At 40.5% G+C, this 16,118-nt stretch overlaps 1 protein-coding gene across 4 annotated transcripts in view; it reads left to right on the top strand.

Annotated features, from left to right (window-relative positions):
• The window catches only part of DDHD1 (DDHD domain containing 1), a 317,731-nt gene that overhangs the window by 104,960 nt on the left and 196,653 nt on the right, over positions 1 to 16,118 (top strand). For all 4 annotated transcript variants that reach the window (XM_085626836.1, XM_085626837.1, XM_085626834.1 and 1 more), the window contains one exon: positions 15,768 to 15,896. In XM_085626836.1, the coding sequence (XP_085482962.1) occupies positions 15,768 to 15,896 (129 nt within the window). The remainder of the gene's footprint in view (positions 1 to 15,767; positions 15,897 to 16,118) is intronic.

The raw sequence follows: 16,118 nt of genomic DNA, 5'->3' as shown, positions 1-16,118 counted from the left end.
AAAAGACCCCACAGGAGATATGCTACTTTTACTCCTTAGTCTATACATATGTTTCACAAATGTGTCTCACCAGAGCGTTCTCAGGAAATAAATAGGCCTTCACCCGTGATAAGCATAGAAAGAACAGTAGAACACCAGGAGCTGTGATAAGATGTGTATTATACCAAAAGAGTAGGTATCTAAATATAATTATAAAGAAAAAAGTGTTCAATTGATTCAGAGTGACTGAGTCTGACACATGGGTCAGAGGAGAGAACCTACTTATAGGAAATTGATGCCTGTAGTACAGCTAGTTACCTTATGCTTATTGTATATCGGCGACTACTTCTCCTACAATTGTTGGTATATTGCCACCATGTAGTGTCACAAACACTTTTTCCACTCTCAATATTACTACATTAAGAAAAAAACATGTGTTTCGAATGAGATTCTATATCTAATCAGGAAATAATTATTTATTTAGAAGAAAGAAAAACAACGAAATTGCAACGTCAGGAAAAAATGTATAACGTGTGCCATGTTGCAGCTAAATTCCCTGGGACGATTCTCTATCTCTTTAGTTTTTAAATATCCACAATATAGCTAACATCCTCTTTATAAGCTCGAATCCTCATATCGGTGGTTCATCTTCAATATGGCATTATTACCCCATCTCTATTCAGAGAAGAAATAATGAGCAAACCATCAGAAATGGCAATTGGTCTTCTTAGTATTTAAAAAGTATCGCCAATGTAATACTTTTGATGATAAGAATTATTAGTATGTACATACCCAATCAGAGGATTGTTGCTGAAATGTACTTAATTTCTTTAATGTACATATGGCGCAAAAGTTGCCGTGAAGATGTCCAGTATGTTTCTCCTTGGTTGACTTAACTGCTGATAAACTTGCAGGAAGAGAAATGCAACATGTATCTCAGTGTCCTATGTGAAAAAGTAAAATACAGCAATAATAACCTTAAAACAGAGCTGTTTAATTTACCGGTTTTCACTTAACGTCAGAATTTGTCTCATGGTACTCGGAAGGTACCTATACAAAAATGGTACGTGTTGTAGATAATCACCGAAGAAGATATAACTAACTAATAATAAAGATAGGACAGGGGAAATTTGCCATATGTCCCTACATCCTATGCAAAGAAAATACGGCGATAGAACCCTAAAAGGATATTGAGAAACTTATCGTATTGCATTATGCACTTAGGCATGTCTTATTGAACTCAGAGAGTTCCTATACAAGAATGGAAAATGTTTTCGTTGATCCTAAAGGGGATAAAGCTGCAAGCTTAGCCGTGATTTCTCTCTTCCTAATGTCAAATTTACCCAACCGCTGGACATGAATGTTAGGAGCATACTGCCATAGCCTCGAAGCAGTCATGCATAATACGGCTCGCGTCAAGCCAATGCGAGATAGACTTCTATGAGATCAAAACCGCTGGTCTAAAATGTATGCCCCGGATGATTTATCCGTAAATATAATCCCATGAGACAAGTATTATCAACTACAATGTGCCCCTGTAGAACTATAAAGAGGTCTGCTCTACATACCGTTATTAATTATTCGGCATCTTCGGCATGGCTCCACCGCTTCAGATGTATGTATACTGGGCCGTTTATATATCCCAAACCTCTGAGGCTATTGGATCCTCTGTAGTAGCGAATAATTGCGGCTGGTCTTGACATCATGTATCCTGCGACTGCGCGAGAATAGCGTGGCCAGTCGAATGTATGAAAATCAGCGCCATCTTGGAATGGTGTATATAGTTACGGAGGAAATTAATTCGGTCCAATCTCAGAGATAATAGAAGCGTCATATTTTCCAACGTGACTCATACAAGTCGAGAGAGAAAAGGAGCACCCTGGCTCTAATCAAACCGTATTTATATATCAAACCGACATGATGTATATGTACAAGATAAAATTTGAAATGTATATACACTCCTGCGCCATCCATGGGTGTATTTATGCAAGCCTAAAGGACTAGAGTGTATAGTCTCAAAGCGGCTAATACAAATAATATTGCACCAATAGCAAGGAAATCTGTAAATGGTGTATAAATAAGGGCTCCTCTACAATGTGAAGACCCATATTGATATATATACACAGCATAGCGTTCCTATCATGTTCTATGTAGTACACTGAGATAGCGCGTGACAGATATCAGTATTACTAGATACGGTCCCATCTTAGGAATATATTTATGATGTGATGGTCACTGAGTGGGCATAAAGATAGAAAATAATGAGTAGCTCAACAGGTGCTGGGTATCTCTGCTAGAGCAGCGCTGCTGCTGTAAGACTGACAGATGTCTATGTTACTGCTGTAAGATTAACTGATGTTAGTGTTATTCTGTTTTGGGGTACACCCAATGAATGCTTTGGGGCATCTAAGGAGAAAAAGAAGAAATAAAATATGTATTAAATACTACAGCCAGGAACAGAGTAATAAGAATGATCAAATTATGTAGTTACCTATAGTCATTAGGACACAATCCTGTGCTGTAATAGTACATGGTGTGACTCTTGGTAAGTATTAGGTCAATAATTATAGAGTACGTTAACTCATGGGACATACCTATATGATACATATACCATATACAGTATAATCACAACATTCGATGAATTACGTATGTGACATATGGTATAGATGAAGGGCACATGGCCCATTTAGTGCAATCACAGAGTGTAGTAATTGCACTATATGGCCATTCCCCACCGCATACAATGGAAGTGGGGATGAATATGTGTAAGCCCTGATTGTCCAAAATCTTGCTTAGAGGTGGACCTCATAAGTCATCCTGTATGCCAAATAATCTCCTCATTAAGACCATTTTTTACCGTATCAAGAGTGTAAATCCAAAAAGTGTCACGACATTTATGAACATCATTGATGTTTTTACCTAGTATGTCTCTTACCTTCTCCAAGATAAGCCACCTAAGTTCCTTTTCATTGTGTTTCGCTTCAATGCAATGTTGGACCATAGGGCACAATGTTTTATGTGTCTTAATTGCCGATCTATGTTCACTGTACCGTGTTCTAATCTCGCGGCCTGTTTCTCCTACGTATCCCAGAGAGCAAGGACATAGGATAAGGTAAACAAGATTGTGGCTTCTGCAATTTGTAAAATCCCTTAGTCTGCCTTTCTTACCATGATATTCCCACTCTTGGGTAACGATCGCACTGTCACACGCAACACACGTTCCACATCTGTGGTTGCCCAGGATGGGAGGTCCTATAATGGTAGTTTGTTTGCTGGGATTACTCTGTCTATTCCTAGAATGAACTAGGCTGTCTTTGAGATTTCTGTTCCTTCGATACGCTATTATGGGTTTCTGGATCGTATCTTGTTCTTCATATGTATTTAAGATGTGCCAATTCTTGTCTAGAACCTTTTTGATTTTAAAGTTTAATGGGGAATGGTTGATAACACACACCATTCAGTCATTTTTAGAGTGTGTACTACCTGCCAGAAGGGCATCACGATTATAGTATTGTGCCCTTTTGTAGGCTGTCCTAATCAGCCGTTTAGGGTATCCACGTTGCAGTAATCTTAGTTTGAGTTCTTCTCCATTGGCATCGTAATCCCTGAGTGTAGAACAATTATGTCTAATCCTATGGAATTCTCCAAAAGGAATGGAGTCCTTTTGGCAGTTGGGATGATAACTATCATGTGACAGGATAGTATTCTTAGATGTAGGCTTTCTAAAAAAAAGTTCACTGAAATTTCTCCTTGTTCTCCTTTGATAATTATGTCCAAGAATTCCACAGATGTGGTACACTTGTGACATTTGAAGTTTAGATACGCATCACTGGCATTGAGCCAATCTATGAACATCAAGAGTGTATTCTCATCACCTTGGCATATAAAAAGATATCATCAATAAATCTGTGCCATCTGTGGACGTTCTCATAGAATGGGGCCATTTCGTTGAAAATATGTTGCAGTTCATACTCGCCCATATATATATTGGCCACACTTGGGGCACAAGATGCTCCCATACTGGTACCTTTGATTTGATAAAGTGGGGAGCACTTTCTACCTGGAAGCAACACCGGAGGAGGTCACGCTGCTATTATCCACCTGCCATCCTGCTGACATCAACTCGGAGCAGTTCAGGAGCTCTGTAGCTGTGGTCGTCCCCGCCGCCGTGCTGCTGACATAGCGCGGCCGCGGAGTGGGGCGGACTACACTTCCCAGCCTGCCCAGCGATACCGCCCACTGCCTGGTTCCCGCGCCTGGAGGCGTTTAAAAGAAGACAGCCCCCTCCGCCTCGCGGAGGCGCGCGGGCGGCGCCGGGCTGAGCCCGGGCAGAGGGCGGGCCGTCTGTGGCCGTCCGGAGGCCGAGGGAGGCCAGGCCGGGCCACCCCTCTTCGCCGTGCCATTGGATATCGCCGAACTGTCACATCATCGGATCAAAGACAACTGCCCCTCAACAGGCCCCACACGGTTCTGTTAAGTATAGCAGACGGTCAAGTCTTATTCTATCTTGATCACAGCGTGAACCGTATTGGGCCATTCATTAATTTTCTTTTTTGGTAACAGTTTCGCCTTCCCAAAATGGAAACACGTAAAAGCACAGCAGGTACTTTAGACGCTTATCTATTGAGGGCAGAATCCCTAATTATACAGGAAATACAATCAACCGAAAGGAGGCTCTCTTTAGAACCCTCGACAAGATCCAACAGAACCTCTGATGTGTCAAATCTGTCTTCACTGCCCAAATCACCTACTCCGACGATTATCACTGAATCTCCGCCTAACCCCCTTTCAACCTCATCTGAACGAATCGGATTCCGGTCGAATGTCGGCGCACTACAACCAAAGGGTCCCCTAACACGAGGGAAAGCTAAAACTAAGACGAGTATTGGGAGGGGGACACACAAAAAAGGTCAGCTTCCCAAAGGGGGGAAGATTTTACAATTTCCAGCCACTTGTGACATAGGCATACAAACAGAGGAAATAAATCTATCTCCCCACGACCAACTATTCACTCTCGGCGAGAGGATCAAGCTATCGGTAGAAAATAGTGTAAAGATGTTACAACTAGCTGTCAGTCGCGACATTGAAGACAAACTTGGTGAAATGATTTCCCTACTCTCTTCGGTCTTTGAAGACAAATTTGCCCAACTCACTAAAACTGTACTTGCTGGCACAACCCGACCAAACTTGACAAATACATCGTTGGTAACTAGTCAACCAAATGCTCAACAAAACCAGAATTTACCACTCTTAACAAATCATTCCAACAATCCTAACGTAAATATCCCTACTCTTCATTCTATAACTAAACCAACGAAGATTCAAGAAACAAAGGGAGCCTTAAGATCAAACACTGAACTAGACCCATCCGTGAGCCCTAAAGTAATTCCAAACCATAACAACAGGGCAGATACCATAGCTTCTACTATCCCTAACAAAGATCATTTACATTTACCACCAGATGCCCGGCCATACGTTCTGGTCCTAACAAATGTCCCTTCCTTACAAAAAGACTCTACCGAAACATGGGTCTCGCTAAGGAACAAGGCCACCCACTGGCTTACTAAAAACACCTACTTCCACCCAAGACATATTAATCAGATCCTGATGGTGCGGAGAGTGGGCTGGATTGGTGACTTTCACAAAAAAAGCTCCGGGGACTGTATAGTCATAAACTTTAGGTCACCAGGACTAGTTCGCTCTCTACTCAGAATCAATAGGACAATAACACATGAAATTACTCCCATTAACATGGTGTCACTTGACTATTTCTACCGTAGCGAGCAAATAAGTGCTCATAGAGGGAATGGGTGTATTCTTACCCAAAATAGATTTGAACAGCTCACTACACTAGAGGAGGTGGACTGACAGTTAACACCACTGGTCAATTTTGCCTCTCCAACTGCCATTCTTCCTCCACCTCTATCAACCACCCATTTTGAGTTACATCCTGGAAAAAACAAGACCCTCCCTCTCTCAACTCACCTAGCACCTATAATCCAACAAGGAATCGCACTCAACCTTGAACAGATCAGTGCAAATATTTTCCCTCCGACAGTTAGACCTCATAGGGAGGGTGATATTAATACCAGCATGGACTTTACCGCACACAAGCAAAACATTGTCAGGATAAATCCCATATCCAAGAAAACAAATTCTCCTTTAAAAATAACATTCTGGAATATATCAGGTCTTCGTACAAAGATCCAAAACGAAGAATGGATTAAATTCATAAATGAATATGAAATCATTGCCCTCCAGGAGACATGGTCAACAACCCCTATACATGTAAATGGCTTTAAGACCTTTTTCAGCCCAGCGCTCCCTTCAACATCTGGTAGAGCAAAGGGTGGATTAACCATATATGTCTCAAATTTAATACCAACTCTGGAGGCTCTCACCCTTAAAACTGAACCACAATATCAGATTATACGAGTCACCATAAGCAGAATGCCACTTATTCTAATAGTCAATTTCTACAACAACCTCTCGGACACCAGATTTACAGAGGTAATAAAAGAAATTCGCGTTTCTTTACAAAAACAAATTACCTCTAGTAAAGGAAAGGAACCAATAATAATCTGGGGGGGGGGGGATTTTAATTTAGCACTATGTAAGAGTACCTTAAATGGTAACTGTGGTTACTTGGACCATCTACAAAACGACATCCCCCATTTTTCACACTCCCATAAGGGGTCAGTTCTGAACGAGACCATGATCCTTTTTCAATTGGCCTTCGCAAATGAACTTACCATCCCCATAACTCCCTTTGTCCCAACCTTTAACGGCAGAGGTTTATCCTCCTGTATCGATTTCATCCTAGTAGGGAATATTTCCCCTAACATGATCACTGATGTCATCACTCATGATTGCGCATTCAGTGATCACTTCCCACTGATCGTTACAATGCAAACTACCGCCCCAAAAAAAAATGCTGAAACATTACTTCACGCAGATCTTATCTCCATGCCCCGCTCAAATGGCTACGCATTGAAATGGTCTAAAATGAATCCCATTGCCATTTTAGAAACTTTAATTAATGCGGCCCACCCAGCCTTTGAAGTCTGCTTAACGGAGACGTCTACTCCTGCAGAGATTGTGGCTAACTATGAAAAAATAACACTAGAGGTTAAGAATGCCTTGACAGTCCACCCTCGGGCGCAAAAAACACCACAGGACAAACCTAAGTTCAGGTGGTTCAACTCAGTATGTTCCAGATCCCACAAAGACCTCAAGATTGCCCTCAAAAAATCTCCAAGAAATATTCTTGGAATTTCAACAGCCAGGCAAAAATATAATAAGGCAGTAACATCCAGGAAAAGGGAACTTAAAGAAGAACACTGGACTGCATTACATAATAGCTGCCAGAAGAAAGACTCGGTAACCTTCTGGGAGATCGTAAACTCTTCCTTTTTGACTGGACCGAAAGTTAGTGGTACAGTCCAAACTACCATCTCTGAACAAGAGTGGGTCACCCATTTCTCAAAAAAAAATTCAAACCCGGGTGGGCAACTTACACATACTCACTCCTCACCAACGGCCAGAACCAACTCTTTAAATATGAACTTTGAGCTCGCAGAGGTAGAGCTGGCCCTGAACGCTAGTAGGTCAGGAAAGGCCCCGGGACCTGACGCGGTCCCTATGGACCTATATGAATCAAATATCGACCTCTGGGCTCCCCTGCTACTAAATGTTCTAGAGGCGCTGGGATATGTAGGTTTGCCAACTTCTTGGTCAGATTCGATCCTAGTCCCTATATTTAAAAAGGGAAATAGGAACAGTCCTGCGTGCTACAGACCTATTTCCTTACTGGATTCTTTTGGAAAAGTAGTAGGCAGAATCCTTCTAGCACGCCTACAAAACTGGGCTGAGACAAATAACATCCTATCTGACCTCCAGTGCGGGTTTAGGGAAGGTAGAGGCACCATTGAACAGGTCCTCAACCTTACCCTTTTGAGAGGAAAGTATGTCCATGCAAAGGGTGGCAGTCTTTACATGGCATACGTCGACCTGTCCGTAGCTTTTGACTGCGTGGACCACACTAAGCTCCGGACTGTAATGACCCAACTGGGCATTGATACAAATCTGGTCAATTACATCAGAGAAATCTACTCGAATACCACTACTAGAGTAAGATATGGCACCGGGGGACAGTTAACATCATCTTTTGGAATTGAGCGGGGGGTAAGGCAAGGCTGTGTCCTGGCTCCCTTTCTTTTCAACATTTACACCAATGGTCTAGAAGTAGCCCTGTTAAAAGGTAGCCAGGACCAACCACACATTAAACAACGCCCAATCCCCGCCCTCCTAAATGCGGACGACGCAGTCATACTCGCCCGCACCCCCCTTGAGTTACAACGGGCTCTGGTTAGGTACACAAATTTTATGAAACACCTGGACCTAAACATCAACGCCAAAAAGACCTTCGTGATGGCATCAGGGAAACACTCACGCAAAAAGAAAAACATCTATCTAAACGACACCAGCATAGAGTACACCACCACTTATCACTACTTAGGAGTCGTGATAGATAATAAAACTACCTGGAAAAGTGCCATAGAGAACAGAAATTCACAATTCTTAAAAGCAACAACGGCCCTGAGAGTGTTCGCCCGGAGGTTGGGCAAAAGAGCATCTAAGGAAATGTTAGACATATATAACTCAAAATGCCTCCGCACGGCGACCTACGGGGCTGGGATTTGGGGAAATGCATGAGTCACTTTACTTCAAAAGACAGAGAACTCCTTTTTGAAATTCTTGCTGGGAGTTCCGTTGTCTACTTCAACTTTTAATATTCACAGCGAATTGGGTCTTCCACATATCACAGATGTGATACGCATGCAGCCTATTCTTTTATAGCATCGCATCTGGTCCACACCAGAACTAAAATTCACTCAGGAACTCATCAATGACTGCTTGAAACTGGAGCACGGATCACTAATTACCTGGCTTGCTTTTGTTAAAAACTTTCAAACGGATTTAGGACTTGAGCACCTTTTTTTAAACCCCCAAAATATTACCTCAATCCCCAGAAAAAAACTGCGTGACATGTGCTTAAGGCATCTAACTGATCTGCGCTTGGCTCTCGAACTGAACAAAAACTCTGTACAATTGTCCTTTTCCATACAAACAACTGACCAAATAGAGCCTTACTTGAATTCCATTTTAAGTAACTATGAGAAATTCCTACTCACCAGATTACGACTGAACATATTCCATCGTTTAATTACTTTTCCTGTGATAAACGATTGGAGTACCCAATTGAAGCTGTGCCCTTGTGACGACCTTTCTCCCCAAACAACTTTGCATGTAATTATGTTCTGTAAATTCTATGTAGAGCCTAGAAAGTTATACCTGATCCCCTTTCTGAAACTTCTGGGCTTAACTCAATGTCGGCCAGCTTTTATGGCCCTCCAAATGCTAGAAACAGAGTCATTGGCAAAAAATATGGCAATGTTCCTAAAATTCTGCGTGCGACACAGAACAAATCTTTAAACGGTGATTAGCCCCCCCTCCCTGTTTTTTTTAAACATCAAACTGACAGATGGTCTTTACAAGTTATTCAAACATACCCTACGATGAACTGGGATTAGCCCCCCTATGCATCCTAAAACCGCTAGTGGGGGGTTTCTTCCCTGTCCTGTATCGTATAAACATTTTTATTGTATTTTACTATTTTTAATGACTGTCAAAACAATCCTTTTTACCGCTTCCTTTTGCACTTACTGCCATTTAGTTAGGCCAAATTAACTTATCCTGCTACAATGATATGTGTATAACTGTTAATGTATTTGATATGCAAATGCTTTTATGGTATGTAATTGCCTTACCGAATAAAGTTTTTCAAACACTTGTGACATTTGAAGTTTAGATACGCATCACTGGCATTGAGCCAATCTATGAACATCAAGAGTGTATTCTCATCACCTTGGCATATAAAAAGATATCATCAATAAATCTGTGCCATCTGTGGACGTTCTCATAGAATGGGGCCATTTCGTTGAAAATATGTTGCAGTTCATACTCGCCCATATATATATTGGCCACACTTGGGGCATAAGATGCTCCCATACTGGTACCTTTGATTTGATAAAGTTTCCCCTTAAAATCAAAGTAGTTGTTTTAAAGCACTATTTCTAAGCATTCCACTATGAACATATCTGGTCTTTCTCCAGGTGTTCTATCTAGAAGTGCTCTCACTGCTTCTATTGCTTGTTGCTGTGGGATGTTAGTGTATAGTGCTTCGATGTCCAATGTCGCTAGTATTTCGCAGTTAGGATCAAATGGTACATGTTCTAATTTCTTGATAATGTCTCCCGTGTCTCTAATATATGATTTAAACTTGGTAGTTAGAGGACATAGAAACATATCAATGTATTTGGACAAAGGTTCAGTAGAAGAGTTGATGGAGCATACTATTGGTCGTAATGGGAGATCATAGATGTTCTTGTGTGTTTTGGGCACACCATAAAGTGCCGGAATTACTGTTTTGGTTTTATTAAGAAACTGATATTCTTTCTCACAGATAAAATGATCTTCATATGCCTTTTTAGTAACCCTATCAATTTTTTCCTGCAATTTTGTCATCACCCGTGGTCTGATAGGTCTATAGTTCTCTGCTACTGCTAGCATTTGATTAACTTTCTCATTGCATTTTTCAGTATCCATCAAAACTATACCCCCACCTTTATCACAAGGTTTTATAGTCAAGTTAGGGGTATTTTGAAGTTTCTGAAGGGCTAATCTTTCTGTGACCGTCTCATTGGATTTGCTGTTATAAGTATGTCTTGTTACCTAGTTTATTTCATTCAGGACAGCCTTCTCAAATATGGCCACTTCTGGACCTACCCTGTCCAAGGTGGGGGTAAAAATAGATTTGGGCTTACAACCAGAAATGTTCTCTTCTTCTGCTAATTCTCGATTGGAGAAAAAAAAATGTACGCGTATTTTCCTGAAGAAGGAGAAAATATCTTGGGTAAGCCTAAATTTGTTGCAGTGTGTATTGGGTACAAAGGACATCCCTCTACTTAAGATGGCTATTTCATCGTGGCTGATAGTATGTGTCGACAGGTTGAAATTTGGTATGGTGTCTGTCTTACACTTATTGTTTAGGTGTTCCAATACTGATGGTTCCTGGTCCTCATATACATTTGAGGAGGTGGAGGGTCCATCTGCTGGTACCCTCTCCTGTCTGACTTGATGTAACGGGTTCTGTATTGACCTCGGCCTCTCCCTAAATTGAATTGGCATAGCCAATAGGTCTCTCCTTTGGGACCTTTTAAGTGTTTAGCCATGCAACAGTTACATAACTAAATACTTATAAGGTCCCAAAAGCGAGACCTACTGGCTATGCCTAGCGGCCGTTCGGCCGCGAAAGTGAAAGTAATTGCAGTAAAGCGCGCCCACGCACATGCACTGTAGCTCTAGGCTGGCCTGGTAGCACTTTTTGGAGCCCTCACAAAATGTCTCGCCAGACCAGCGCATGCGCTGGGTCAGGCAAGACCTAAAAAGGGGATGAAGATTGGTAATATTGTTGATAGTCTCTACCTCTCCCTCTCTGTGGTCGTGGCTCCTGGAATTGGCCCTCATAATCATTAGGGGCGACTCCTTCAGATTCTGATGAATTAGTGTCTGAAAAGGTCAAGACTTTTCTTTTGTTGTTATACCCATAGGACTAGGTCTCATTTTCATTTTGCCATTGTTGATAGTAATTAGTCTTAAGGTATGTATGTCTTTTCTTGAGTGAACCATTTTATGTCTTTCTTAAGTTTATCAGTCTTTTTCTTAATTATGTACTCTTCAAAGTCATGTAGTTCAGCATTTAAGATGTCTAGTTTGAGCTTAGCCTCTTCTACTGCTATGCTAGTCTTAAGTTTGTCTTCCAGTTCTTGGATTTCCAAATTTAAAACAGCTGCTAATTCTCTCGCTGTTTCTATAATTAAAATCATCCAGTCTCTGGAACACCTATTACTTATGTGGGCACATTACGTACTCGTAATCCCGACGGGATTACTCCAGCACGAAGATACTCGAGCATGAATGTTGCGTGCGACTCCATTCTCTTACATTTTTTTCTTAAATTCAGTAATGCTTGCCATTCGTTATTTGCAGTACTAGACAGTGTGATTCTCTGATTGGTACTTATAGTCTCACCTATCAATGCTGAAAAATCATCTGTGAAGCCAAAAGTCTGTAAGGCTTCCATTTTTGTCTCCTCAGTGGCTAGTGGTTTAGTAGAGGCAGATATTATCACTCAGCAAGAATAAAACTATTATAATACACGAAAGGGTGATACTGCCAAAGAAGAAAAAATTATGTTACCACACACCACTAGGAAAAAAGGTAAAAATGGAAAAAAGAATTGAGAACACTCTTAAAGAAAACACATTTACTTACCTCATGAGGCAGACGAATCAATCGAAAGTTTTGATTCGTTAAAAGGTTCAGTTCATAACAACAATAATATATGGAGTACTCTGTGTGTGAAAATATTACACAGTTCCTAATTAGAGAATAAAGAGAACTGAAATCTCTACACAAATTCAGAATGGGAACTGGTACTTGGGTATATAGTTGAAAGTAATAGCAGTGCAAGTTTCAAGCTCCCCCAAAAGACAGTTTGCACAGGATTATTATAAGCGTACAATTATCCATATGATTTACCCTAACCTAATGGACTCTTTCCACAAATGTGATTCAGATAAGTGAGACTTATTCAACAAGGTATGGAATTATGTGAATATTATACAGTTCGAGAATGACTCGGTGAACAAGAATGAATTTGTTGTGAGCATTCTTACTATTTGCACAATCATATACTGTATTGTGGGACTTGACCTAAGGTCAAAGAATAAGTAATAAACACATAACTTTGTAGCATTGTGTCTAGTGGTGGCCAATAGGTGCATCACAATATATTGGCTCCAGAGTTCGAGAAGGTGTATGAGATACAGTTTAAGGATGTAGGTGAGGTCTCTGCCTTTGATATGTACTGGTGACAAATTACAGCAAGATCTGTTGTATCAAGGGCTCCTTTTGTTGGTATTTGTGAATATTTATAGTGTTGACAAGGATTCCCTTAATGCCAACAACGCTTATTCCCAAAAGGAGTCAAATATAAGTTGGTCACGCCTGTCTAAAACATGTTTAATTTGTTAATACCTCGTGTGTTATTTCTTTTCCAACGCCAGGTAAAATCATGTGTTTTATTACACTAAATGGATACAGAATAAAATATTAGATTAGTCAAGCCAATGCTATTTTAGTCTGCCAGGGGTTGCAACTGTAGCATCTGGTTTATGTACCGTTCTCCCTTGTGCCCAAACAAGCCCAAGAACTGCGCTAGGCCCTACTTACCTTTAGTATAGTGAGAGCAGAGCAAAAACTGCTGTTTCCATTGACCACACTGTCAAAGACAGGACTGCTGCCATCTCCATTTGGTAACATCATGATTGAAGATTTTGGACTCGAAGCAGAAAATGCATACTTATTAATTATCAGAGAAGTATTTCTACTTATGATGTGCATACCTTAATTTAAAAAAAAAAGGTAGAAGAGGCAATTATCAGATGGTATGGACGTTACAAAACCTTTGTTTCATTTAAAAAACAAAACGCTAACAGTTACAATTGCAGTTTAAAAATATCACATATTACTTGCTATCTGGGTATGATTAGAGGCAATGGAGATGTAAATGGGTGAGATATGGTAATATCGATTGCAAAGATGCAATTTGTAGTTTCCCAAAAATGCAGTGCATATTGCAAACCAAACAGTTTGAACAACTATCTTGTTTTGTAGATCTGGCTATAAATCTGCCTTTCAGTGTGGAGAATCTCCTCAAACCTTCAGTGAATAAAGTGGCCCAGGAATACAAGACTGGGACAGTTGAATCCCAAACCATATGTTAGGACAGTTGCATCCAAATCAATGTTACTATCTGGATACAAAGTTCCTTTTTAATTAGCAAAGGCTTTCTAGTTTAAGTTGAGGGTCTATTTTATCGCCAAACATTTACTTGGATTTTCTGTTTCAGTACAGGATACGTCATACATGCCACACTGTCTTCTGCTAAAGCTAGGAATTCCCATAGACTCAATTGTGATCGATGGTCCACTAAATGTCTTTCCTCATGTGATTAATGCCACTCTGGCTATAGGAGGGGGGAGGTGGGAGAGCATGTAGCTGCAAGGAGAAACATCATAGGAGAGAGTAAGTCTTCTTCAAAACTAACATCATTGGTCTGGGATCATGCTGAACCTCTGAGCTGTCTTAATAGTCTGCAGGACTGTGGTCAATAATTTCCTCCACTACAGTGGACAAAACCTACTCCACCTTGGTGAACACCTTCAAGTCTTCTGATGAAGGTTTAGAAGCTTTCTAATTTGAGCCATGAAAGATGTGTTTTCTATTGAAAAGGGTCAGAGCTTCTAATCCTTCCTTTTCTGGTGACAAAAGCAATGGTGTCCTCCACCCTGTTCTATCTCTATATGACGTCAGTCCAACTAAGAGACAGTTCTTAGTGGACCATCCTAGATCGAACTTGTGTCAAAATAGAGTGTTAGTTATATGAGAGAGCGAAGTTTAATACATTGATTGCCTTGTGGTTTTAGAAAGTTGATACCACAAGTCAAAATGCTGATTCCTTATTCCAGACTGCAGATATTTCTCGTTCTGCATCTCCTTCAGGTGATGGAGGATTAGGATCAACAGTTTACCTTTCCAAGCATCTCTGTTTTTGCATTCTTGATGTGGTGGACTGATGCTTAGAATTTGCACGATAACCCTTGCCTAGTGTGGATTGTGGTAATGATGGACTGTTTGGAGCTGAATGTGAGGATCCATATGTAGGCACTTTACGAGATGCCCATTTCGCTCCGTATAAAACGTTGGAGTTGAAGGGGAGTCTTTTTGGGCCCTAATCTTGCTATCGTTCTTAAAATCCAAGATGGTAATGATCTAGATGGAGAATAGCAACGTTCTATTAAATGAGGAACGGTGAACTAGTAATACATTTTGTTGGCAAGAATAAACAAGTGAAGAAAGTTGAAAAGAGTGTGGCTGGAAATTTCATGAAGACACTTACCATGTTGTTGTATCTAAAGGATCCCATATTACCTTACCTTGAAGGTAGTGGATCTTCTTGTTCCCTTGTCAGCTCATTCCTGTATAAAACTTTGAAATGAGGTTCTCCTCCCCTCCAGATCTAGTCTCTATATTCCTTTCTGCCAGGCACCCTCTCCCTCAGGCAGAGGAGAGGGGGGGGTAGGGTGGCAACAGTTTTAATGAATATACGGAAAAAGATCTATCATGCAAATTGCGGGCACCGTCCCAGAATACCCACTATCTGGATAGTGGGTTGTGGAGGGGGGCTTATTTTAAAATTACAAAAAAGCATTTCAAGTAATCTTCTACACTTGTATCGTAAAAGCAGCCTAATTAAGTAGATTAATGGGCGCAGAGGGTGAAAGCAGATTTGGCACAAGGAAAACTAGTAGTACTAAATAAGAAAACGTTGAAATATTTATCTCCGTTTTTCAGTTGATTATTTTAAGTAAATACATATTAGCACTCAGTTATAACTGTTATTTCCATTCCATTATTTGTTTGCTGTGTAATCTATGATAATCTATGGAAATAATCCCCTGTTAAAGGTACATTTGTTTTTACATAATCTCAAGATCTATTTTAACATCCTGTGTTTGTACTAGGATGCGCCTTTTGTTTTAGACAGGAATTTGCTGTTTTAGTAAGGATATTGTTTAAACTCCCTTTGTTTTTTACTGCAGCTGTCCATAGTTTGAAGTTGAGCCGCAGCCATGTTGATTGGCACAGTGTGGATGAAGTTTACCTCTACAGTGATGCAACCACATCTAAAATTGCAAGAACTGTGACACAAAAGTTAGGGTTTTCCAAAGGTAAGGTCTCAAAGTTATTACATTTTATAAATTTAAATAACATGGCATATTGCATTTAAATTGTATATCTGATGTATTGAGCTTCGATCAGAACAGCAAAAGAAGACAGAGGGTGTTGTATATTCTGCTCTGAAACCACCTATCACAAATAACTAGTATTCCAAACAAAACCAGTTTGTTCATATGGGCACCTTCATCCCAAAAGATCCCGATCACCTGAGA

This window comes from Triturus cristatus, chromosome 9 (genome assembly GCF_964204655.1).
Source record: "Triturus cristatus chromosome 9, aTriCri1.1, whole genome shotgun sequence".
Lineage (NCBI taxonomy): Eukaryota > Metazoa > Chordata > Amphibia > Caudata > Salamandridae > Triturus > Triturus cristatus.
The sequence above is the reverse complement of the archived record's forward strand: the minus strand, read 5'-3'. Positions and strand labels throughout refer to the sequence as shown.